This window comes from Stegostoma tigrinum, chromosome 29 (genome assembly GCF_030684315.1).
Source record: "Stegostoma tigrinum isolate sSteTig4 chromosome 29, sSteTig4.hap1, whole genome shotgun sequence".
Taxonomy (NCBI): domain Eukaryota; kingdom Metazoa; phylum Chordata; class Chondrichthyes; order Orectolobiformes; family Stegostomatidae; genus Stegostoma; species Stegostoma tigrinum.
Window position 1 is genome coordinate 37,530,708 of NC_081382.1, and position 26,882 is coordinate 37,557,589.

The window sequence follows — 26,882 nt, forward strand, 5'->3', positions numbered from 1 at the left end:
CATTCTACATTGCTAAGTTTGAGTGATATGTACTGTACTGGGAGTATTTTATACTGAACTAATGCACAGAAAGGCTTTTTCATCACCTCACAATCAGCTCTTCCATTCTATAAATGTGTGTGCCAGATAGAATCACAGAATGACACAGCACAACACAAGGCAAGATAACAAAGTGTGGAGCTGGATGAACACAGCAGGCCAAGCAGCATCAGAGGAGCAGGAAGGCTGACATTTCGGGCCTAGACCCTGGCCCATTATGCTGATGCTGGTTCTTTAGAAACAGCTATCAAATGTGTTTCATTTATTGCACTTCTGTGTCAAAATTTGCCAGGAAGCTATTTGAAAGTGAGCAGGAATAGCTCATTGCTTTTTTTGTCTTGTGGGCTTGTTTCATTTCCCCATCACCTTCCCCTGGTAAGACGTTATTGGAATAGGACGCTCCAGCCAGAGCTCACCCGTTCCAACCTGTTCTATCTCTTTTCTTCTTCCTCTATCTTTTCCTCCTGGCTTTTGCCCTCAGACACCTGACACCTGCCTCTGATGTGGGGACACCAGCGGCCTGGAGTGGAGTTACCAGCCGAGGGCAGATCTGGGGTAGTGAGCTGGCTCGTGGGAGCGGGTTGATGACAGCTAGCAGTCAGACCGTGTGGAGGTCCTCTGCACTGATCTGCTACAGAGAGCCCTAGGAGAGAGAGACTCTGATGTTTGCCTTTTTAACTTTGCTTCTTGCTTTTGTGATCGACTGTTAAACTGTGCATAGCTGCAAGGTAACAATTTTTTTTCTTCATTTCTCTATTCTGTAACTAAGGATTGTGCCTGTACTTAAGAGAGCGCTGCATATTAGTGACATTGTAGCACTCTAACTAATCCTGTAACTGAAGAAGCTGTACCAAGGTACTTTTGTACCTAAGGCGGTACTATAAGTGGCAATTTGTAAACTTTTCATTGTACTCATTGTAACACTAACTCATTCATTGAAAGAACAAAGAACAAAGAAAGTTACAGCACAGGAACAGGCCCTTCAGCCCTCCAAGATCCACTGTCTAACCTGTCATCTATTTTCTAAGGGTCTGTGTCCATTTGCTCCCTGTCCATCCATGTACCTGTCCAAATATATCTTAAAAGACGCTAACGTGTCTGCATCTACCACCTCCGCTGGCAACGCGTTCCAGGCACCCACCACCCTCTGTGTAAAGAACTTTCCACGCATATCTCCCTTAAACTTTCCTCCTCTCACTTTGAACTCATGACCCCTAGTAATTGAGTCCCCCACTCCGGGAAAAAGCTTCTTGCTATCCACGCTGTCTATACCCCTCATGATTTTGTAGACCTCAATCAGGTCCCCCCTCAATCTCCGTCTTTCTAATGAAAATAATCCTAATCTATTCAACCTCTCTTCATAGCTAGCACCCTCCATACCAGGCAACATCCTGGTGAACCTCCTCTGCACCCTCTCCAAAGCATCCACATCCTTTTGGTAATGTGGCGACCATTCATTTGTTTGTTTGTTCTGCTGATGTGCAGAGCACTGCATTACTCTCCTGTTTGCATTACTCTCCTGTTTGCATTAATTGAGTACTACCAGATTCTATTGGTGTCCCAATTTCTACTCTGCAAACTTGTGTTCAACAAAACTCTACTGCCCCATGGCCTAACTCACATCCAGCCCAGTTCACCTCTGACCTGATTTTTCAACAAAAGCATGATTTTAGATTTATTTTTATTCATTCACTAACAGGATGAGGATGTCACTTGCCAGGCAGAATTTAATGCCCCATCCCTTATTGCCCAGAGGGCAGTTAAGAATCAATCACATTATTGTGCGTCTGGAGTCACATGTAGGCCAGACCAGGTAAGTATGGCACCTTCCTTTCCTGAAGGACAGTAGTGAACCAGATGGGTTTTTCCCAACAATCAGCAATGGATTCACGGTCATCATGGGATTCTTAATTCCAGATATTGTATGGAATTCAAGTTCCACCATCTGCCTTGGCAGGATTTGAACCTGAGTCCCCAGAATGTTATCTATCTCTCAGGATTAACAGTCCAGCTATAATACCACTGGGTCAGTGCCTCCCCAAAAGGTTTACAAAAGATTCACATCCTTGTTTTAATATCCCTTTATAGCCTCACCCCTCCCTAACTATTTCATCTCTTCTAGTCTCACAACTCTTGGATCTCTGTACCCCTACAATTCTGCCTCTCACGCATCCTCGATTTTAATTGCTCCACTGCTGGTGGCCATGCCCTCAGCTGCCTGCTCCCTAACCTCCGAAATTCCTGCCGGACCTCTTCCTTTACGTTGCTCTCTCTGTCCTCTTTTTTAAGTGACTGCTTGAAAATGACCTCTTTGATGAAGCTATTGATCAGATACCCAACAGCTATCTCCTGTGAAGCATGGTGTCACATTTTACTGTGTGGAAGGTGCCAAATAAATTCATATTGTTATTAAACATGTTTTGCCATTGAATCATCTGTTTCAAGTCAAACTAGTGAGCTGAAGATTGAGAGATAATGGGAACTGCAGATGCTGGAGAATCCAAGATAATAAAATGTGAGGTTGGATGAACACAGCAGGCCAAGCAGCATCTCAGGAGCACAAAAGCTGACGTTTTGGGCCTAGACCCTTCATCAGAGAGGGGGATGGGGTGAGGGTTCTGGAATAAATAGGGAGAGAGGGGGAGGCGGACCGAAGATGGAGAGAGAAGAAGATAGGTGGAGAGAGTATGGGTGGGGAGGTAGGGAGGGGATAGGTCAGTCCAGGGAAGACGGACAGGTCAAGGAGGTGGGATGAGGTTAGTAGGTAGATGGGGGTGCGACTTGGGGTGGGAGGAAGGGATGGGTGAGAGGAAGAACAGGTTAGGGAGGCAGAGACAGGTTGGACTGGTTTTGGGATGCAGTGGGTGGAGGGGAAGAGCTGGACTGGTTGTATGGTGCAGTGGGGGGAGGGGACGAGCTGGACTGGTTTAGGGATGCGGTGGGGGAAGGGGAGATTTTGAAACTGGTGAAGTCCACATTGATACCATTAGGCTGCAGGGTTCCCAGGCGGAATTCTTTGGATGACATGTCCATCATGGGCCTCCTGCAGTGCCACAATGATGCCACCCGAAGGTTGCAGGAACAGCAACTCATATTCCGCCTGGGAACCCTGCAGCCTAATGGTACCAATGTGGACTTCACCAGTTTCAAAATCTCCCCTTGCCCCACCGCATCCCTAAACCAGCCCAGTTCGTCCCCTCCCCCCACTGCACCACACAACCAGCCCAACTCTTCCCCTCCACCCACTGCATCCCAAAACCAGTCCTACCTGTCTCTGCCTCCCTAACCTGTTCTTCCTCTCACCCATCCCTTCCTCCCACCCCAAGCCGCACCCCCATCTACCTACTAACCTCATCCCACCACCTTGACCTGTCTGTCTTCCCTGGACTGACCTATCCCCTCCCTACCTCCCCACCCATACTCTCTCCACCTATCTTCTTTTCTCTCCATCTTCGGTCCGCCTCCCCCTCTCTCCCTATTTATTCCAGACCCCTCACCCCATCCCCCTCTCTGATGAAGGGTCTAGGCCCGAAACGTCAGCTTTTGTGCTCCTGAGATGCTGCTTGGCCTGCTGTGTTCATCCAGCCTCACATTTTATTATCTGAGCAGAAGATTGAGTTAGATCATGGCTTTTGAGCTACTGATTTCGTCCTAAGTATAAAGTTTTATAAAAGATGAACTACAATTTCTATTGTTGTGTGTAGGGTTTCGATAAAGGATACACAATGCATATTTTTTCTAAATCTCATATAATTTAGTGCTGGCCTTTATTCTAATTGTTTGGATTGTATCCTTTCCCAGCCTGGGTACTGTGCCTGGAGAGGGATCCTTTCAGTAGAGTTCTTAGCCAACATGCAGAACTAACTTCAGAGCCAGAAGGTTGTGGAGTTCAAGTCTGGCTTTATTGAATCAAATACAAAATCTAAGCTCACCCTCCCGTGCTGTACTGGGGGAGTGCTGCTCTGGAGATATGCCACTTTTAAAATCACATATCAAACTGAGACCCCCTGTGCCCTCCCAGAACATCATGCAAATGAGGAACAACAGTAGGTCACTCAGCCCTACTGAATGGGTTGGGCTGATTCCCATTCTGCCAATCACTCTACCAATCAATAAGATCAGGGCTAATCTGATTTTGACCTTGATTCCTGAATATCCCCAATAATCTTTCATCCCTTCGGTCATCAAGAATTTAATTTACCTCTGCCTTAGAAATATTTAAAGATTCTGCATTGAAGAAGGGAATTCCGAAAGCCCTCAACCTTCTGGAGAATTATACAATTCCTCATCGCTGCCTTCCATCCAGAAGATCAAGGGCAGCAGATACATGGGAACACCACCCCCTGCAAGTTCCCCTCCGAGCCACTCACCGTCCTGACTTGGAAATATATCATCTTTTCTTCAGCGTCACTTGGTTGAAACCCTGGAATTCTCTCCTTAATAGCATTGTGGGTCAACCCACAGCAGGTGGTTCAAGGAACCAGCTCACCATCACCTTCTCAAGGGCAACGAGGGATGTGCAAGCCAGCCATATCCACGCCCCACAAGTTAAAAGAAAAGGTTGACTCTTTATTTTTAAACTATGACCCGAGTTCTAGATTTTCCCACAAGAGAAAACACCCTCCCCACATCCACCAGTTCAAATCTCCTCAGGATGTTACATTTTCAATTAAGTCATCTCGGGCTGTCTACACTCCAAAGGATACAGGCTTCGCCTGACTGGCCTTTCGTTGTAAGATTCTCATTCCAGATATTAGTCTCATAAACTCTCTCTGAACTGTTTCCAACCCATTAACATCTTTCTGGAAGGACAGTACAGCAAAATAAACTGTGGAGCTTAGCTTTGAGAAGGGCATGATGAGTTTTCTCCTGGCCAATATTTAAGTAAGGGGTGAAGTCACCATGGTTCTGCTTCTAAATTAGAGAGTGAGCACAACTTGGTGGTGAGTTTAAGCTGAGGGCACTACACCTCAGGCCAGGAGTGAGGTTGAAAAGACAGGACCTGTGCAGTAACCTCAGCAGATGCAAGATTTGAACCTATGCTGTTGGTATCATATACTGCCAGCCTGCCACCTAACCAACCTTGCTAACCACATTACCCGTTATATGTCCTGTTTTACAATGTTGGAGGTATTTATTCATTTGTGAAGTGCTTTGTGACATCCTGAAGCTGTGAACTGTTTCCTAAAAATACCAGTTTTGCCTTCAGTCTTACACTGAAGTTGAACACTGACAATGGAAGTCCTAAGAATTATAACGGTTGTAATGGTCAGCATCTTGAACATGTGCAACCATGAGCTGGAAATGACGAACAGGAAGCCCCTAACCACGTACATTTCCTACTGTAATTTTCCCTTTAGCTTTCACAATAAAATAATATTTTACACCTAGACTCAAAACTGCCACATGGTTGAAAAGAGAAACTAGCTGAGCTCTGAAAGCAGCTGTACATCATTTGATGCAGCATTTCAGACTGCTTGTGACAACGAATCTCATCCACCCCTGTTGCCGAACGCTTCTGGCAAAAATTAATGCAGCTGTAAGATTTTGCATGTGTCTTTATTTTTAACTTTTGCACCATGAAGACAGAATGAAGATCTGGTGGTTAGGACCAGACCACTTCCAAGTGCAGGGAGAGATGTATGAATTTAAGACCAGGTGGTAGCTGCCTGCAGTGAAATAACTGCTGTGGGTTTCAGTGAGTGAATTAATTGAGAGAAGTCTGATGCAGCCAGAATTATGGCAGGAACAAAGCTGAAACCATCCTCTTCAGAGCCGGAGGCTGTGTTGAATGCAACCAAACAGAACACCAAGGATGCAAATGTAAACAGTTATCCTAAAGCAGCTTGGAGGATGGGATCTTTAGGGAGTGACCATGGAGCAAGGTACCGCAATTTTTTTTGTTGTCAAGGAACTATTATAGTACAATACAGCAGCCAGTATAGAAACTAGTTATAATCTGTTTTGATGGTGACAATGGTAATGCTCCTTCAGAAGGCAAGCTGGTGTATTTGTATATTCAGGTAGGAGGCAGAGCAAACCAGCCTAAGATCCATCGGATGATATGCCTGTTCACTGGATAAAATATATTTAACTCATTTGATGGTAAGCAATGATTGATATTTGAACAAGCTCTCTGTTGTCGACAGTGATAATGCTGGCTTATGTATTTTGTAGCGTGTTACATGGGAGAGTGGCTTATTTTTGAAGTCAGGTACGAGCCATTGGTAGAATTTTAAAATAGGATAAGACTGGTTTTGCTGATTAATTCACATTGCACATGTGGTCGCTGCAGCTTGTCATCCACTTATTGCTGCAATAGTTTGGCACAGCAAGAGCAAATGTCTTGTGTGTTTTTTGACATCCACTTCTCCATATTGTTTTTGTTAGTTGAGCAGGTTATTGCAAAAATTGAAAGTGGGGCGTGTTGCGGGAGAATAATTCTTCCCCATAACCATCCCAGTTTTACACCATCTTCACTTAATGCTGTGCTCGCATCCCATTAGCAGGCACATAGCAACGTTCTCAAACTACACAAGCTGTTAGCTCTATCCTCTTCTCATCTGGAAATATAAATGTTTTTAAATTTAATTTTCATCCTTTAACCTTTTATCCCCTTTTAATTGCATGGTGACTGCAAAACAAAGGAAGCAGTGGCTACCAATGGCAGCAGCTCACAAGTTGCCTTACACTGGATGATGCCTGCAATGTCTCTTTGGTCAGCTTAGAGTCATAGGACCATTCCAGTGCATATCTTTTGGCATCTTTGGTTGTCTTTGGTTCTACTGCTCTCATGGGCAATGAGGTCAAGGTTCTTCTGTACATTCCCTCTGTATCTCTTCCAGAAATCCTGAAACCTGGTCCTCATCTCATCAGCTGATGGACTGAGAGCTGTGCCCCACACTTGAACAAAGCTGAGATCAGAAATTGCATGAACAGAGGCGTGTCTTCTGGAGCTCCTATGCTGTGACTAAGCTGTCTCTCGGAAGCTGAGAGCAACAGATCCCTGTGGATGCAGGGATTTACACATTGTGGGAAAGTAGCTAACTCACCTTGCACAGCTGATAGCAGTGGATTCAAAAGTGGCAAATCATCAATGGCAGCTGGCATTGTGTTTGTGAGAAGCCTTTGTTAAGGTCACAGCAAAACTGTTTGTGGTTATTTCAATATTTTCTAGTCAATCAGTTCAGAGATGTTTGCAGTATTGTCTCATCAATAAGTTCAGAGATGCTATTACACACCTCTGGAGCACATGGGACAATATCACTGATTCTGTCCTAACACACTTGCATTCGGTTATCTCCCTCTTGTTAATAAATAATGGGTTATAAGTAGAGGTTACACATGAAGTTCTTTGAGAAGGTGACCAAACAGGTGGATGAGAGTAAACCAGTTGATGTGGTGTATATGGATTTCAGCAAGGCGTTTGATAAGGTTCCCCACAGTAGGCTATTGTACAAAATGCGGAGGAATGGAATTGTGGGAGATATAGCAGTTTGGCTCGGAAATTGGCTTGCTGTAAAAAGACAGAGGGTGGTAGTTGATGTGAAATGTTCATCCTGGAGACCAGTTACTAGTGGTGTACCGCAAGGGTCGGTGTTGGGTCCACTGCTGTTTGTCATTTTAGTAAATTTGCAGACGACACTAAGGTCAGTGGAGTTGTGGATAGTGACGAAGGATGCTGTAGGTTGCAGAGCTGGGCTGAGAGGTGGCAAATGGAGTTTAATGCAGACAAGTGTGAGGTGATGCACTTTGGTAGGAGTAACCGGAAGGCAAAGTACAGGGCTAATGGTAAGATTCTTAGTAGTGTAGATGAGCAGAGAGATCTCGGTGTCCATGTACACAGATCCTTGAAAGTTTCCACCCAGGTTGACAGGGCTGTTAAGAAGGCATACAGTGTTTTAGCTTTTATTAATAGAGGGATCGAGTTCCGGAACCAAGAAGTTATGCTGCAGCTGTACAAAACCCTGGTGCGGCCGCACTTGGAGTATGGCGTACAGTTCTGGTCACCGCGTTATAAGAAAGATGTGGAAGCTTTGGAAAGGGTACAGAGGAGATTTACTAGGATGTTGCCTGGTATGGAGGGAAGGTCTTATGAGGAAAGGCTGAGGGACTTGAAGCTGCTTTCATTAGAGAGAAGAAGGGTGAGAGGTGACTTAATTGAAACATATAAAATAATCAGAGGGTTAGATAGGGTGGATAGGGAGAACCTTTTTCCTAGGATGGTGACAGCGAGCACGAGGGGGCATAGCTTTAAATTGAGGGGTGAAAGATATAGGACAGATGTCAGAGGTGTTTCTTTACTCAGAGTAGTAAGGGAATGGAATGCTTTGCCTGCAACAGTAGTAGATTCGCCAAATTTGAGTACATTTAAGTCATTGGACAAGCATGTGGACGTACATGGAATAGTGTAGGTTAGATGGGCTTGAGATCGGTATGACAGGTCGGCACAACATCGAGTGCCGAAGGGCCTGTACTGTGCTGTAATCTTCTATGTTCTATGAAGATGCAGAGACTGTGGTGTTTATCCTACAAAGGTGCACTGATTGGAACTCCATGATGGAAATGCCAAGACTTTTACTATCAGTGTCCGGAGTGTGGTCTGAATCTTACCTCTGAATAATAATATTTTTGTATCAATTTAGAGATGGTGGGTGGGGCTGGCTGGGCCAGCGTTTATTGCCCCAGCCGAAAAGCAAAGATGGTGCTATGGCTGGATCTTAATCCAGAGGCCCAGGTGAATGCTTTAGGGCTCTGCGTTCGAATCCCACTGTATCAGCTGGTAAATTTGAAATAGATTGATAAACCTGGAAATGAAAGCTATTTGAATGGCAACTATGAAACCATTGTCAATTATTGTAAGAAGCCATCTGGTTCACTTATAAACTTTAGAAATGGACATCTGTCATCCTTACTTAGCCTGGCCTATGTTTTGAGCGTTGGAGTAGGCCATTCAGCCCCTCATACCTGCTCCACAATTCAGTTAGATCATGGCTGTTTGTGATCTAACTCCATACAGCTACCTTGGGCCCATTTCCCTTGATACCCTTGCTTAATAAAAATTTGTCTATCACAGATTTAAATTTAAAAATGAACACCTTCCATCATTTGACTCCAGACCCACAGTTATGTGGTGGACTTTAAGTGCCTCTAAAGTGTCCCGAGCAAAGTTGTATCAATTCACTATAAAGTCAAAAGAAATGTATGAAATTGATGGCCATTTGCCATTGGCCTATACACCAAAAATAACAACAGCAAACCCAATTCTCTTGACCCTGCAAAGTTCTGTTTATAGTCACTTGGTAGGGCTTTTGCTGAAAATTGGGAGACCTATCTCATAGACTAGTGAAGCAAAAGCTTGGTATAGTCACACAGAATGTAATCTGGATGATACACTTCAACACTAATTATTTCCAGAGGGCTAGGATACAAGGGCAGAGATGCACTAGTGAGATTGCCAGGCTCAGTTTTGATGAGCAGTTTTGAGCCCTGAATCTAAGAAAGAATGTTGTGACCTTGGAGCGAGTCCAGAGGAGATTTACAAAAATGATCATGGAAATGAAGGGCCTATTATATGAGGAGCGGTTGAAGACTCTGGGTCTGTACTCGATGGAGTCTTGAAGAATGAGGAGGGACCTCACTGAAATTTACAAAATACTGAGAGGCCTGGATCAAATAGGCATGGAGAAGATGTTTCTACTCGTGAGAGAGATAGGGGCCGAAGGACACTGCCTTAGAGTGAATGGACTCATCAATAAGCTACTGACTGGTGCTCACTTTGAGTTCCACTATGAGTCGGGCTGATAAGTGGCAAGTAACAATTGCGCCAGATGAGTGCGAGGCAATGACTGTCTCCAACAGGAGAGGATCTGATGTTTTGTTCCTGACAGTTAATGATCTTACCACCGCTGAATCCCCCAATACTGACAATCTGGGGTTATTATTGATCAGAAATTGAACAGCCATATAAGCAAAGTGGCTGCTAGAGCAGATCACCACTCGACTCCCCAAGCCCCATCCACCATCTATAAGAATGGAATGGTGTGGTGGAATTTTCCAATTGCCAGGATGAGTGCAGCTCCAACAACCCTGAGAAAGTTCAATACCAATCCAGAACAAAATAACCAACTTGATTAGTACCCTGTCCATGACCATCAACAGTCACTCACTTCAGCATCTATACAAAGTGGCAGTGGCATGTATCTTCTAAAACATGCCTTGTAGAGATTCATCAAGGCTCCTTGGATTTCACCAGCTTCAAAGCCTCCCCTCCCCCCACTGCATCCCAAAACCAGCCCAGCTCATCCCCGTCTCCCTAACCTGTCCTTCCTCTCACCTATCCCCTCCAACCACCTCAGGGCGCACCTCCATTTCCTTCCTACTAACCTCATCCCACCCCCTTGACCTGTCCGTCCTCCCCTGACTGACCTATCCCTCCCTACCTCCCCACCCATACCTCCTCTCCAACTTTCTTCTCCTCTATCCATCTTCAGTCCGCCTCCCCCTCTCTTCCTATTTATTTCAGAATCGTCTCCCCATCTCCCTTTTCTGATGAAGGGTCTAGGCCCGAAACATCAGCTTTTATGGTCCTAAGATGCTGCTTGGCCTGCTGTGTTCATCCAGCCCCACACTTTGTTATCTCGGATTCTCCAGCATCTGCACTTCCCATTATCGTTGATCACAACTTCCAAACCTCTATCACTTAGAAGGACAAGGACGGCAGAACATGGGATTTTCATTTGCAAATTCACTCCAAGTCACACACCCTCTTTCTTTGAAATATATTGCCATTCCCTCACTGTCACTGGGTCAAAATCCTGGAACTCTCGCCATTACATAAGACCATAAGACATAGGAGTGGAAGTAAGGCCATTCGGCCCATCAAGTCCACTCCGCCATTTAAATCATGGCTGATGGGCATTTCAACACCACTGCCCTGCACTCTCCCCGTAGCCCTTGATTTCTTTTGAGATCAAGAATTTGTCAATCTCTGCCTTGAAGGCATTCTACGTCCCGGCCTCCACTGCACTCCGTGGCAATGAATTCCACAAGCCCACCACTCTCTGGCTGAAGAAATGTTGTCTCATTTCAGTTTTAAATTTACCCCCTCTAATTTTAAGTCTGTGCCCATGGGTCGTAGTCTCCCCGCCTAACGGAAACAACTTCCTAGCGTCCACCCCTTCTAAACCATACATTATCTTGTAAGTTTCTATTAGATCTCCCCTCAACCTTCTAAACTCTAATGAATACAATCCCAGGATCCTTAGCCGTTCATCATACGTTAAACCTCCCATTCCAGGGATCATCCGTGTGAATCTCCGCTGGACACGCTCCAGGGCTAGTATGTCCTTCCTGAGGTGTGGGGCCCAAAACTGGACACAGTATTCTAAATGGGGCCTAACTGAAGTCTTATAAAGCCTCAGAAGCACATCGCTGCTTTTATATTCCAACCCTCTTGAGATAAACGACAACATTACATTTGCTTTCTTAATTACGGACTCTACCTGCAAGTTAACCTTTAGAGAATCCTGGGCCAACACTCCCAGATCCCTTTGCACTTCTGATTTGCAAATTTTCTCACCATTTAGAAAATAGTCCATGCCTGTATTCTTTCTTCCAAAGTGCAAAACCTCACTTTTACTCACATTGAATTTCATCAGCCATTTCCTGGACCACTCTCCTAAACTGTCTAAATCTTTCTGCAGCCTCCCCACCTCGTCAGTACTACCTGCCTGTCCACCTATCTTCGTATCATCGGCAAACTTCACCAGAATGCCCCCAGTCCCTTCATCCTTACAGCACTAAGAGTGTGCCTAACCTCAAGTACTGCAGCAGTTCAGAAAGAAGTTCACCCCCATCTTTTTAAGAGCAATAAGGATGAGCAATAAATTTTGGCATAGCCAACAACATCCACAACGCATGAATGAAAACATTGCTGTGTTCCAGAGACAAAGTTTCATATCCCAACATGGCAACTATTGGAAATAAGTTAAATTAACAAATTTGTGATGGTGAACATGCAGCTAACATTGATTATCATGAAAACCTATCTGGTTCACCAATGTCCTTTAAGCAAGGAAATTGGCTCACTCTCCCTGATCCAGCCTCCTTGTGACTTCCTAGCTCTAAAAATGTCTCTAGCTTTTAAATGGCCTCTGAAATGGAAGAGAGAGCTACTGAAGTGCAAAACCCGAAGGTGTTCGTTTTGGTGAGAAAGGTGAAGTGAAAGGTTTAGGGATATTGGTGAGGTCAGAAAGAGGACAAGAGGAAACCAGATGGCTTATGTGTTGGATTTTGGAATGATGACTGTGACGTGTTACAATTCACTCACTGGGCCCACATTTTTCTGGCAACATGTGCTTTTCAGGACTTTTGTAGTCCGGAGCAATGGATCATGATGATTGAGACTGCAATATTCCATCCATCAGGAATCGCTCTGACTCTTACTGATTGGTGCAAGGCTGACAGTCATAACTGATTATTTTGTGAATCCACATTCCTTGGTCCACAGTGTTCACCAACACAGGAGCTGGAGAGAAGTGAGCACCGCTGGGGCTAGGGTGCACTATCTCAGCCTACAGTTCCATTTCAATTGGGCCCTCTCTCTTTCCCTAAACATTGATCGCTTTTACTCTTGTTGCACTGCCCTTAGTGGACCATGCTAGTAAATTATTGTTTTAATTTGTTAACTGGCGTTGGGTTTAATTAGAAAAGCTGGGTTCTTGGTTGTAATGCTCCTGGGGGAGATTATCAGATTAATTTAGGATATCTGGTCAGCATGGATGAGTTGGACCAAAGGGTCTGTCTCCTGCTGTACATCTATATGACTCTATTATCAGGGGTCGCGTACACATTGACAGATCCAGGCAGCGGGATGTGCAGGGGATTGTGGTCTGCACTCACCTTGAGTGGCTATATCTGTATATATGTTTGAGGAGGGAGAACTGAGCATACCTGGGTATCCTCGAGGCTTTCAGAGATAGGTGGGCACAGCAGGGGCTGGCATGCATTCTTCTCCCGACAGCACCATTTTGCTTGAGCCCCCTCACTTGTTTTCCCCACTTTATTGGTTTTCTTTTGTTGTGTCACTGCCCTCGATGGAGTGTTTATAATTTGCTAATGAGGTGTTTTGCTAATTTTCAGGTGGGTTTATTTAATATTTCAAAAAATCCTGTGATCTTTCACGGGAGCGAGATAGGGGGTGAGAGCGACAACAGCGTTGTATTCAGAAGGGAAAGGTGGAAATTGGCGTTTGTATTAAACTATAGAGTTACAATAAAACCCTTTATAAATCACTGAAAGTGTTTCACTGCCTAATTCAACGTACTGATATCTTCCTGTTAAATTGGAAGGAAGGACAGGCTAACACTGGTAGTCTGTGTCACTGTAGCAGGTTTTAATTGTAAACCAATGCTAATTCATGTTGGGAAACCCCTGGACCCTTAATAGGAAAAAATAAATCTCAACCACAAGTGTTTTGGAAAACAAAGAGCAGTAGTGTTCATTGTTTGGTTTAAGCAAAATCAGGATGTACTTGTGGGGAAAGGGCATGTCCCTCAAGGCTCTGCATTCTTAGGGCTAAAGGGATCAAAGAGTATGGGGGAGAGAGCAGGAACAGGGGACTCATCTGGATGATTAGCCATGATAGTATAGAATGGCAGAGCAGACTTCAAGAACTGAATGGCCTGCTGCTGTTCCTATTCTCTGTTTTTCTATGTCCCACTCATCCCACGTAATGCACCTGGATCTTCTCCAGGAGAGAGTCATCCAAATATTAAACTTGTGGTTTTATTTTCAAATACAACGTCATCCATCCAGCCAATGGACCAGGGATCATTGTAACGTCCAAAGCATACCTCACCTCTCGATGTTCTCACCACATTCTCAACCTCATGGAGACAGACATTTCAACCATTGTCTGTCATTGCTGAAAAGAATTTAACATTGCGGTAGTATTACGGCAAATAAGGACTCATGGGTTGAGGTTAGAGAACGAACAGTCAATGCCTACTGGAGGAAGGTTTGACCTGTGGCTGTGAGATGCTTCATGAGTTTCCACTGTTTGGCTGCTGAAGGTATTGCGTAACAGGAAGTGAATGATAACGATGCACATGATATTGTAACTGTGAGGGGTTTTGTGGGTGAGCAAGTTGGGCTTTGACTCACTTGGAAAGATGAAAGGAGACCCCATTGAAAAATGTAGGATTTTCAGGGGGCTTGACAGGGTAGATGTGGAAAGGTTGTTTCGCCTTGTGGGAGAGTTTAGGATCGGAGAGGAGAATTTCAGAATAAAGGCTTGTCCACTTAAGACAGATTTAGTGTGAAATTTCTCCTGTTAGAGGGTAGTGAATCTGAGGAATTCTTTACCACAGAGGACTATGGAGGGTGGGTCATTAAGTGTATTAAAGACCAAGATGGACAGATTTTAGCCAGTAAAGGAATGAAGGGTTATGGAGAAAAGGCAAGAAAGTGGTGTTGGGAATTATCAGATTACTCATCAACTCCATTCAATGATGGAGCAGACTTGATTGACAGAATGGCCTATTCCTGCTCCTACATTTTATGATCTAATCAACAGGCAATGGGCACAAGCAATTGAGAAGTTAAAGAAGAGAAGAATGGGAACATTACTGGAGAGCTAGAATCAATATTCTGCATCCAAGCATGGACAGAGACAGTCAACAGGTTAAACTGAGAGTGAGGAAACATTACTGTAAAATAAGGGTGGGAGAGAGATGTGGCAGACTTACCTGCTTTCCAGCATTCCCTCTGATTTTCTATCTGGCTGCATGGACCTCTAAGATCCATACACGGATGTAACTTCCCGAACCAATGGTCAATGCCGTATTCGGTGTGCCAATACCGGTGGCTGTGTGTGAAACCTTGGAACAGCTGTGCGCTCATGCAGTCAGGCCACTTAGAAAGAAGAACGTTACCAATCAATCAGCACTCTCCTATCTTATCATATAAATGTTGGTTTTCTGCTTCAATGGGTGTTCTTGTGAATTGTCCTAACACATGCTGATGAAAATCTTCAGGAAAGCATGTCTTTGTTCCGCAGTACTGGAGCAAGTTTAATTTTCCGTAGCTTAATTCACAGCAGGTGTAAGCTGAGTCAGTGATACAAGCATGTGCCAATACAAAATAGCTATAAATTAACATGTTGAAAAAGGCATTCTGTCTTTGTGTATGTTTTGCGACTGAAACCAAGTGCCTACAGATTGTAAATCTTCACTGTTGGGTTTTACATCTTTCACATCTTTTACATCTTTCTTCTTTGGCTTGAAGAAGTATTGAGTAATCGGCTTTTGGCGAAAAAGCATATGGGCCCTTTATGCACTAAATTAGCTGAATGGATGTTAATTCAAGTTAGAAACACAGAAACAGGAAATATACAACAAGAATAAATCTAATTTAAAAGGTGGGCAAGCCACATCTGATTTAAATCCATTAACTGTAGATCCATTAATATGGGTAATTGTAAGGCTCCATCATAATTGAAAATATTGAAACACGTTGATTGGAAATGAAATGACATATTTCTGAAATGCTTATAGTTCTTTCACCAAAGCTGTCTTTTAAAGACATGTTCTGAAATAAGGTGGTGCAAAGACATGGTGCTCAGCTATTCAGATGCTTGTTATTATTCCCACTTTTACTTAACACCAACTTCCTGTGCATTTTTCCCACAGTTTTTCTTCCATCCTGGCCAAAGGACGTAGACTCACAGTGTGTACTGTTTGCTGCATCAAACATATACAGGACCAAAGTACTGCAGATGCGGGAAATCTGAAATGAAAACACAAGTTGCTAGAGAAACTCAGCAGGGCTGGCAGCATCTGTGGAGAGAGAAACAGAGTGAATGTTTCAGGTCTGATATGACTTTTCTTCAAAACTGAAGTTTAGTCTGAGGAAGGGTCACCGAATCCGAAATGTTAACTCTGTTTTCTCCTTCACAGATGCTGCCAGACCTGCTGAGCTTTTCCAGCAACTTCTGTTTTTGTTCCTGAAGTATGGTCTGAATGAACATATAGGGCCACACCAGATAAGGATGACAATTTCCTTCCCTAAAGACCATAGGAGAACCAGATAGTGTTTTTTTTTCCTGACAATTAGCCACGGTTTTATGCTGATCATAGGATCTTAATTCCTGACGTTTAATTAAATTCAAATTCCACCATTGATTTGAACTTGAGTCCTCAGACCAACACTTGAATCTCTGGACTAATCGTCTATTGACATCCTGGCCTCGATTCTGGGTCTGTACTCAATGGTGTAAGGAAGATAAGGGAGGATCTCATTGAAACTTTAAAAATACTGAGAGGCCTGGATAGAGTGGATATGGAGAAGATGTTTCCACTAATAAGGGAGTATCGTACCAAAGGGTACAGTCTCAGAATGAAGGGATGATGCTTCAGAACAGAGATGAAGAGGAATTTCTTCAGCCAGAGGGTGGTGAATCTGTGGAACTCATTGCTGTGGAAGACCACAGAGGCCAAGTTATTGAGTGTATTTAAGACAGAGATAGACAGGTTGTTGATTAGTAAGGGGATCAACGGTTACAGGGAGGAGGCAAGAGAATGGGATTAAGAAACATATCAACCATTATCAAATTGTGGAGCAGACCCATTGGGCTGAATGGCCTAATTCTGCTTCTATGTCATATGGATAATGCCACAAGTCATCCCCTCCCCATGTGAGTGATCCTGACTGTTCTACTGGAAAGTTAGTTCAGGACTTCTGAAAAGAAACAACATAGAAATAGTGATTATGAAAAGAGAGTGCCTGTGTGAAAATCCCTTGCCACTTGACTGTAGGTGAGGGGGGAGGGTTGGTATGGAGACGGTCTATTTATTTAATTATCCTCTCCACAGTTTTTGAGAGGATTTGGACCAGGGCCACAGTTTTACAGTGACAGTATCAGTCTTATCTTTTATATATGAAATTCAAAGGCTTTTACCAGTGTTTTGTGGATGGATGGATTCCATCAATACATCTGTTTTTAATTAATAACCATTTCTTCAAGGTGACAAAGTGAATTTGTTCCTTGTGGAGTTTCTGTATTGATATGATGGCGTTATGGACTTTAAGAGTTTTTTTTTGAACAAATTGCTGCTTTAAGGCATCAGATTTCCATGACGCAGGAAACTTTTCTTTGAAAGCTGCAAGTTGGTGCCTGAGATTATGACCTGTACTTATTTTTCCCACTCAGCAAGTACAGTCCAGCTTCAGCTCTGATCTAAACTTCTGTTTTCTACAGAAGGGATATTAGATAAAACATTGACCATTTATGGAGATGCTATGTTCAGACAGTTGACCAACTTTGGCCAAGGGCTTTAGTTTTATGTTTTAAAGAGAGTATTAAACAAGTTAGAGATATTTTTGGAAGAAACTTCAAGGCTTGCGTTCTAGATATCTGTTGGCACCACTGGTGGTGCAAAAGATGCTGAACAACCATCTTAGATAGAACGTAAAATCCTTGGAGGTCTGCAGGACATCAGAGGCCCAGGGGGAAAAAAAGACAAAAGCAAGGAGAGATTAGGATACAAAGAGGAGAATTATGAATCTGAGGGGGGTCTCAATAGAAACCACTCAACAGACGGGGCTGTGGAGCTTTGGATGAGATCAGTTTTACGACTTAACATTGGTTTGTAGGTGTGTGTGTGCATATGTGTCTGTGTGAATTGGGGAACTTGCATGAGTGAAATAGCTGCTACTAGTTCTGTAAAACAAGGGCAACTAAGTGAGCACACTTTACAACTAATTCAATAGTTGAACACTGCCAACACTGGAAATCTTAAAAGAAAACAGAAAATGCTAGATATAATCAGCAGCTCAGGTGGCATCCACGGAGAATTGACCTTTCAGGTCAATGATCTTCAATTTCATTGATTGCAAAGCACCTGATTTTTCTTTTCCACTCGTGGGATGCGAGTGTTAGATTCATTTATCACTAGCTTTATTGCCCATCCCTAATTGCTCTGGACAAGATGGTCATGAGCCACTGTAGTCTATGGCAGGGGTCTTGAGTACCCCTGCTGTGCTGTTAGAGAGGCATTCCTGGAGCTTTGATCCAGCAACAGTGACTGAATAGTGATTCACTTCCAAGCCAGGATGGTGTGTAGCTTGGAGGACAATTCCGAGATTATAAAACATGACATATATAGACAAATCCTTTCTTTGTTTTAAACAGAAGAATTAGAAAAGAAGGAATTTCACACATGCCTTTATGTACAGGATTAGCAATAACATTAAAGCATTTTAATCGTTTTCATCATCCATGGACATATGATTTTCATGCTTATTTCATTTTGATTCATTCATGGGACAGGGGCATCGCTGACTCGGTCAGCATCTATTGCCCATCCCTAGTTGCCCTTGAGAAGGTGGTGATCTGCTTTCTTGAACCTTTGGAGCCCATGTGCTGTAGGCAGATCCACGATGCCATTAGGGAGGGAATTCCAGGATTTTGGCACAGTGACAGCGAAGGAGTGGTGATACATTTCCAAGTCAGGATGGTGAGCGGCTTGGAGAGCAACTTGAAGGTGGTGGCATTCCCATGTATCTGCTGCCCATGTCCTTCTAGATGGAAGCAGTTGTGTGTCTGGAAGGTGCTGTGCGAGGATCTTTGGTGAATTTTGCAGTATATCTTAATAGTACACCCTGCTGCTACTGAGCAGTGGTGGAGAAATATAGTACCAATCAAGTGGGCTGCTTTGTACTGGACATTGTCTGGAACTGACACCTCACCTTCTACCAGTCTGACTCTACCACAGAATGGACAACACACAATAACTTCCCTCCTGTGAACATCAGCCTGATTTCTGCTTCCCGTGCTCTGATACTCTCACTCCCAACTGATTCGTGCCTCTGACAAGCTCTCACACCTTTTGGACCTGACTCCACCCAGACCCAAACCAACACCTCCCTGTGCACTCCCCCCGCCCAGACTCCCTCAGACCTTCTCCCTTCCAGACCCAAATCATCTGCAGTGCATCTTGTAGATCGTACACACTGCTGTGACTGAGCAGCGGTGGAGGGATATCGTACCAACATGAATGGGGAGGTAGCAGAGGGGTACAGTTCCTTGGAAAACAGGTTTAGGTAGAGGTTCTGGATCGGCGCAGGCTTGGAGGGCAAAGGGCCTGTTCCTGTGCTGTAATTTTCTTAGTTCTTTTTGTTCTATCTCAGAGCGTCCCCTCTCCTTTCCCTCATAGGCCCAAACCCTTTCCACCACTTGCCCCTTATGTACCCAACGTACATCAAAATCTCTCCCATCAAGTCTAAATCTGAACCACCCAGACCCAAGCAGGCCCTACTTACCATGGGAACCCAATTCCCAAAACCCCCAATACAAAGGCCTCTATCCCTGAGTCTTTCTCAGACCCCTCCCATTCATTACTCCCCTTATTTATTCTATCACTTTCGTTTTATCATTTTTGTAAATGATTTAGATAAGAATAGAGGATGTGGTTAGTAAATTTGTGATTGACTCAAAAATTGGTGGTATAGTGGGCCATGAAGAATGTTATCTAAGATTACTAAGAAATCTTGATCAATTACATTAATGGACTGAGGAGTGGCAGATGGAGTTTAATTTGGATAAATGCGAGGTATTGCATTTTGGTAAAATAAACAAGGGCAGGATTTATAAATTAATGATAGAGCCCTGGGTAGTGTTGTAGAACAGAGACATCTAAGGGATCAGGTACATAATTCTTTAAAATTTGTGTCACATATGGACAGAATGATTAAGGTGGTGTTTGGCACATTTACCTTCATTGCTCAGACCTTTGAGTATAGGAGTTGGGACGTCATGTTGGGGTTGTACAGGATTTTGGTGAGGCCCCTTCTGGAGTATTCTGTGCAGTCCTGGTCGCTTTGTTCTAGCAAGGATATTATTAAGATGGAGAGGATTCAGAAGAGATTTACTGGGATCAGAGATAATGGGAACTGCAGATGCTGGAGAACCCGAGACAACAAAGTGTGGAGCTTCATGAACACAGCAGGCCAAGCAGCATCTTAGGAGCATGAAAGCTGACGTTTCGGGCCTAGACCCTTCATCAGAAAAGTTGGGAATGGAGGGTTTGTGTTATAAACAAGGGCTGAAAAGGCTGGGACTTCTTTCACTGGAGTGTAGGAGGTTGAGGGGTGGCCTTGTGGAGGTTTATTAAATCATGAAGGGTATAGGTAAGGTGAATGGCGAGTGTCCTTTTCCTGGGATGGGGGATTTCAAGACAAGGGGACATATTTTTAAGATGAGGGGAGAAAGATTACAAAAGCCAGGAGGGGCAATTGTTTTACACAGAGAGTGGTTCATGTGTGGAATGAACTTCCAGAGAAAGTGATGAATGCAGGTCCAGTTACACCATTTAAAAGATATTAGAGTTAAGTACATGAATCAGAAATGTTTGAAAGGATATGGGCCAGGTACAGGCAGGTGGGACCAGTTTGGTTTGGACTTATCGTCATCATAGACTGGTTAGACAAAAGGGTCCATGGTCCAGTTCCATGCTGTGTGACTCTATGACTTTCTATTCATTTACCTGACACCCTAGCCTCTTGGTATGCTACCAATCCTACCCACCTGGCATTCTGCCCACCTGGTACTCTAACCCCTCATCCATCTGCTCCTCTACCCAGTGTATTATATATCCCATTTCTCACCCATCTGACACGTTAGTTTCCCAAACCCACTTAGCGCTAACTCCACATGTACTTTGTCACAGCATCTGCTGAAGGGCCTGGCTGTGCTGCTGGGCACATAAATGGTGTTGACCCAAAGGATCTGCTTGACATGGTGTTGCAAAAGGTGACCCATGGTCTGCATGGCCACTCTTTCTATTTCCACATCCGTGAATTCCTGCACAGGTTCATAACAGGAGGTCCAAATCTGGGAATCTCAGTGGAACTCCCCGAAAGAAAAGAGGATCATTTTTAGTTCAGTTTGGGTCGGAAATAGGGTTTCAGAATATCTGGCCCAATATCTCCCTCGTGGCTTGTTGTCATATTTTGTTTTATGTTTCTTCTGTGAAGGGCCATAATACCTCATTATGTTAAATGTGCTAAACAAAATGTAAGCTGTTGTTATTTCCTAAATATCTTTATCACCCAGTGATAGTAAGAACTGCAGATGCTGGAGAATCTGAGATAACAAGGTGTAGAGCTGGATGAACACAGCAGGCCAAGCAGCGTCAGAGGAGCAGGAGTGACGTTTCAGGCCTAGACTCATCTTCAGAAGGTTCTAGGCCCGAAACGTCAGCTTTCCTGCTCCTCTAATGCTGCATGGACTGCTGTGTTCATCCAGCTCTACACCTTGTTATCTCATCTTTATCACCCATTTACCTTTGGAGTACCTTCATCACATGAGCTAGGGTACAACTGTTGGGGTCTTTTGACAACAAAATGTGAGGCTGGATGAACACATCAGGCCTCTGATGAAGGGTCTAGGCCCGAAACGTCAGCTTTTGTGCTCCTGAGATGCTGCTTGGCCTGCTGTGTTCATCCAGCCTCACATTTTGTTGTCTTGGATTCTCCAGCATCTGCAGTTCCCATTATCTCTGTTGGGGTCTTTTGTTTGTTTTCTTTATCATCTATTCGATGAAAAATAAATGAAGTATTAATTCTTTGGTTAATACCCAAAAATTCCATTAAAATATTACGCCTGTCATTGTGACAAATTTTTAAGTGGAAAGAATGACAGCAATTTTTTTTGCTGCTGTTATTTTCTTTGTCATAACTTGTCCTTTGATGCAACATTTACTTAATTGTTTGCTGGGCCTAGGATGATATTTGCAGATTGGCCCTTCCAATCCTTTCAGAGCACGGCAATGTCAAATGGCTGTCAGACTAAGATATTCTCACATCTGCTCTCTGCCGACAGTGATAATTTTCCATAATACATAATTGTTGTTTTATTTAGCTGAAAGAATCAGAAAAGTGCCCTTGCTTTGAAAAGACACTTGTTTTTTTTATTAAGCAGAGTATGCACCACTCCTCCCACACACACAAAGAATCATTTGGGACACGTTACAAGGGACGCGCAATGTTTATCAACCAGACACAAATTAATCTCTGGCTCTGTGCCTCTGTTTGCTTAGCTTTGCTATTAACAATCATCTAGGTTTTCATTTGGTTTAGCTTTTAGAGAGTTACTTTGTGTTGCAGTCCTGTTGAATATTTAGATCTCTTGCAGCAAGCACACACCTCGGCCTTGGGCCACGGTTTAGAATCATTGAGATGTACAGCACGGAAACAGACCCTTCGGTCCACCTAGTCCATGCTGACCAGATATCCTAAATTAATCTAGTCCCATTGGCCAGCATTTGGCCCATATCCTCTAAACCCTTCCTATTCATATACCCATCCAGATAGCATTTTAAATGTTGTAATTGTACCAGCCTCCACCACTTTCTCTAGCAGCTCATTCCATACACGCTCCACCCTCTGCATGAAAACGATGCCCCTTAGATCCCTTTTAAATCTTTGCCCTCTCATCTTAAACCTATGCTCTCTAGTTTTGGAATCCCCTACCCTGAGAAAAGACCTTGTCTATTTACCCTATCCATGCCCCTTATGGCTTTATAAAACTCTATGAGACCACCCCTCATCCTCCAAAATTCCAGGAAAAATAACCCCAGCCTCTTCAGCTTCTCTCTATAGCTCAAACATGACCTTCCAACTCCTGTACTCAATGCACTGATCAATAAATAAACACGTATTTGCTATTGATTTTGGTTCAAGTGTTAAAAAGATACTTCATATTTAATCATCTTTATAGGATTGTGGCGGTACGTCAAATGTTTTGTTTTGCAAAAGGTCAAAAGTGTGGAGTTTGCATGTTCTCTCCATGTCTGTGTGGGTTTCCACCAGGTGTTCTGGTTTCCTCCCACAGATCAAAGATGTGCAGATTTGTGTGGATTCGCCATGTTAAATTGCCCTTTGTGTCCAGGGATGTGCAAGCTAGCGGGGTTACCAAGGGAAATGTGGGGTTAAAGGGATAGGGTGGGGGTGTTGGTCTGGGTGGGATGCTGTGAGGAGGGTCAGTGCAGACTCAGTAGGTTGTGGACTCATTGTGTCATACAGCGTGGAAGCAGATCCTTTGGGTCAACTAGTCCATGCTGACCAGGTTTCCCAAACTAAACTAGTCCCATTTCCCTGCATTCAACTCATAGCTCTTCATATCTTTTCTCTTCATGTACCTGTCTGGACTGGCAAGTAATCTAACTTAAATATAAAAGTCTTAAGGGGATTGCCAAAGAAAATGGTGAAAATTGTTTCATCCATTTGAAAAATTTGTGAAATGACCTTGCGTCGCACTGTGGGGATTCTGTCCTATGACTTATTCCTGGGATGGCAGGACTGGCAGATGTGATCATTTCAGACGATATTCACTGCAGTTTAAAAGATGGAAGGAAGCTCTCTAGAAGATTTTAACAGGACTAGACAGGGAAAACATTGATAAACAGGTTTAGAAGTCATGCAACACCAGGTGAGAGTCCAACAGGTTTGTTTGAAATCAGAAGCTTTTCGAGTACTGCCCTTTGTCAGCTGAAGTGAAGGAAACCACACGGACACAGAAGTTATAGGGAGAGAGATCAAAAGATTATACAATTGGTATAAGTGGAGTTTTGAACAATAACTCTCTGCAGGTGATCGAAAATCAGTGTGAGTAAACTGTCAACATTGAATAGTAAGTGAAGGGGATGATCTATAATCAGATTAAATGAAGCAGAGAGATAATTATACAAAATTTAAAATAAGGTGGTGCTGAAGACAAACAAAATGGCTGGAATGACATGAGATAGTAGGAACTGCAGATGCTGGAGAATCCAAGATAACAAAGTGTGGAGCTGGATGAACACAGCAGGCCAAGCAGCATCTTAGGAGCAGAAAAACTGAGGTTTCGGGCCTAGACCCTTCACCAGTTTTCTGATGAAGGGTCTAGGCCCAAAATGTCAGCCGCAATGACATGATAAGTATAAAAGTCACATACCAAGGGTCTAACCAAAGTAACAAGTAATCCAAAACTGTACAAACTAATTAAGGTAGAGGGATCATAGCAAGTTATCAAGGTAATGGGTTAAAACAGGACAGTAAGGAAGATTTTACAGGGACAGAACAGTATGGTGGGGTCACATGTAGCGTGACATGAACCCAAGATCATGATTGTGGCTATCTTCATGGGTATGGAAGATGGCTATCAGTTTCTGCTCAGCGATTCTGCGTTGTACTGTATCTCAAAGGCCACCCTGGAGGATGCTTACGCAAACGTTGGAAGATGAATGTTTTTGACCGATGAAGTGTACCCCACTTGGAGGGAATATTCCTGTCCGGCGATTGTTACACAGTGTCTATTCATCCGTTGCTGTGGTGCAAAAGGATAGTGCAATCACAAAATGCACTCTGCCACGTAGAAAGAGTAGGCCCTGCAAGCATGCTGTATGGTTGACCTGTTTACATGTAATTTTCTTGCACTTACTCCTACAGACCTTGATATTTGTAATATCTAGAAATATTTTCTAGAACCTGGGGACATTTAAAATTGAGAGATCACTCATTTAAAACACATAGAGGGCTGTGTCTACCCTTTAAGTGTCTACACCCTAATCAAGTCTCATTATATCCTCTCTTACTGTTGAAATGGTTACACCTTTAATCAATAAGGCTACTGCTCCGCCTTTATCAATCCCCCATCTTACCTCTGGACCTTAGAACATATATTTAGTTTCCAACACTGACTGGCCTGTACATAAGGAATAAGTTATCATGTCATAGCCTCAAAGTTGAATTTGAACCTAGTAGGTTTTTATGTTGCCTGCGTTCGTATGAAGAATTTAAATTTGAGCTAACCTGTTCTCCAGCTCCAATGGCTCTTGCTCTCTCTTCTGATATAATTACGTTAGATGCTTAGTTTTCCTTATTATGCTAAAAGATTGTTTTCAGACTATTATTTTTAATGATCCTTCTCCACATGAGCCCTCCTTACTGTTTTCAAACGTAAAGCCCTGCTGGTATGCAAAGTCTCACCTTTCCAGTGGGATCCTGTTTCCAATCTAGCTTGAGTGGGGCCCATCCCAATGATATAATCCTTTTTAGCCCAATACTGGAGTCACATTTTCATGGAATTATTGACTGCCCTGTAGAGGTGAGTGATTGGTTTACTCAGCAAGTCCAAATTGCAGTGGCAATTTTCAAAGCCAACAGAAGCTTTACGAGGTACCACCCTGTGCGGCCTGTGTGTAACCAGCGTGTACCTATGTCAAAAATAGAACATGAATAAAAATGTGGTTTCTTCATGTCATTCTCAAAACAAATAAACATTGCATGAGAAACAAAGAAAAAATGATAAATATGATCAAACATTGACAGGATTTTCTTTGGCTGATCGCGATCCCACTTCTATTTGTGCCTGTTGCAGTCTGGAGTTATGGATAACAACTGTAGAGGCTTCAATGTTGTTTCCATCAGATGCTTGATCAGGATCTCCCATGTCCTTAACATCTGCCATTGGTGCCTGGTGAATGCATTTTCTGGGTGGCACTCAACCTGTTCGGCTGCATTCTCAATGCACCTTCCTTAGGCATCAAGTCTTGGAATGGGACTTGAACTCACAGCCTCTGGCTTGGAGGCAGGGTGCTACCTATTGCATTGCGAGCCAGGCATTGAATTCCCGACAACGAACATGTTATGCTCCTCCTTCTCTGGGCTGTTTCCTTACCAATATAGCATGATTTGCATTCTGGCCGTCCTTTCCAATGTTTTTATCCATAACCCTCACAAGTAGTTCATATAGTATCCCTGTTGGATTGGATCAGTCCATTGAGATTTCTGTTCTTTGCTTACACCGACACCATTCTGAACTTGCATCTCTTTATGTGATGTCTCCAAATACTGTTTCCCCTCCCTGAGGTGTTGGTGTATATCTGAGGGAGGTGATGATCCATTGGTGTTATTGCTTGTCTATTAATCCAGAAAACCAAATAATGATATAGGGACATTTCTCATTCACCATTGGGACATGCACATTGCTGGCTGGCCAGCATTTTGTTGCCCCTTGAAAAGATAATGGTGAGCTACCGTCTTGAACCGCTGCAGTCCACCAGCTATGGGTTGACCTACAATGCCATTTGGGAGGCATTTCCAGGATTTTGACCCAGTGACCAGGGTTCAAATGCTGCCGTGACAAATGTTGGGAACAGGAATTTAATAACAAACCTGGAATTGAGAGTCTGATAATGGCTACTCTCTGGAGAAAACATATCTAGGGTCACGAAACCGCTGTTTTTACTGGCCTGGTTGTGACCTAAGACCCACAGAAATACAGTCAACTCCCTAACAGTTCTTGGCAATAAGTAGGCAATAAATGCTGCCTGGCCAGTGATACCCTCATCCCATGAATGAATAAGGGGAAAAAAAAATCCACATCTTGTGAATGAGTAATTGAAAAAAATTACTCACACTGGACCTCCATGAGTCTGAATCAGAGAGATTAAAGTGCAGGCATCTACCTCAGAAATGTTCTTTCAACACAGGCTTACTGTCCACAAACTTGCATATTCTGCATATCAGAGAGCAGTGTCCTCTACTATATCTTCCTCTTCACTATTTACATCTATTTTTAAAAGCTCTCATTATTTTCATTCTTCTACTCATTAATTTGTACAAGAGGGAGAAACAGCACAGGAGAGTGAATCTGCTTCTATTTATTAGACCAACATCTGAACTTAAAGCAAAAAGGGAAAGCAAAGCACTGCCCTCGATTTTATCTGGGGAAGCAAAAAGAAGCTACTCACCATTTCTGAAGAAGGGTCTAGGCCTAAAACGTCAGCTTTCCTGCTCCT

The 26,882-nt window shown here is 43.4% G+C and overlaps 1 protein-coding gene across 5 annotated transcripts in view; it reads left to right on the forward strand.

The window, feature by feature from the left end:
- The window catches only part of kcnt1b (potassium sodium-activated channel subfamily T member 1b), a 406,769-nt gene that overhangs the window by 158,029 nt on the left and 221,858 nt on the right, over positions 1–26,882 (forward strand). The window contains exon 1 of one of the 5 annotated variants that reach the window (XM_048559139.2): positions 5,705–5,924. The exons of the other annotated variants lie outside the window; for them this stretch is intronic. Within the exon in view, the coding sequence (XP_048415096.1) occupies positions 5,779–5,924 (146 nt within the window). The 5' untranslated portion in view covers positions 5,705–5,778. Of the gene's footprint in view, positions 1–5,704; positions 5,925–26,882 lie in introns of those variants that run through there. 5 annotated transcript variants of the gene reach the window in all.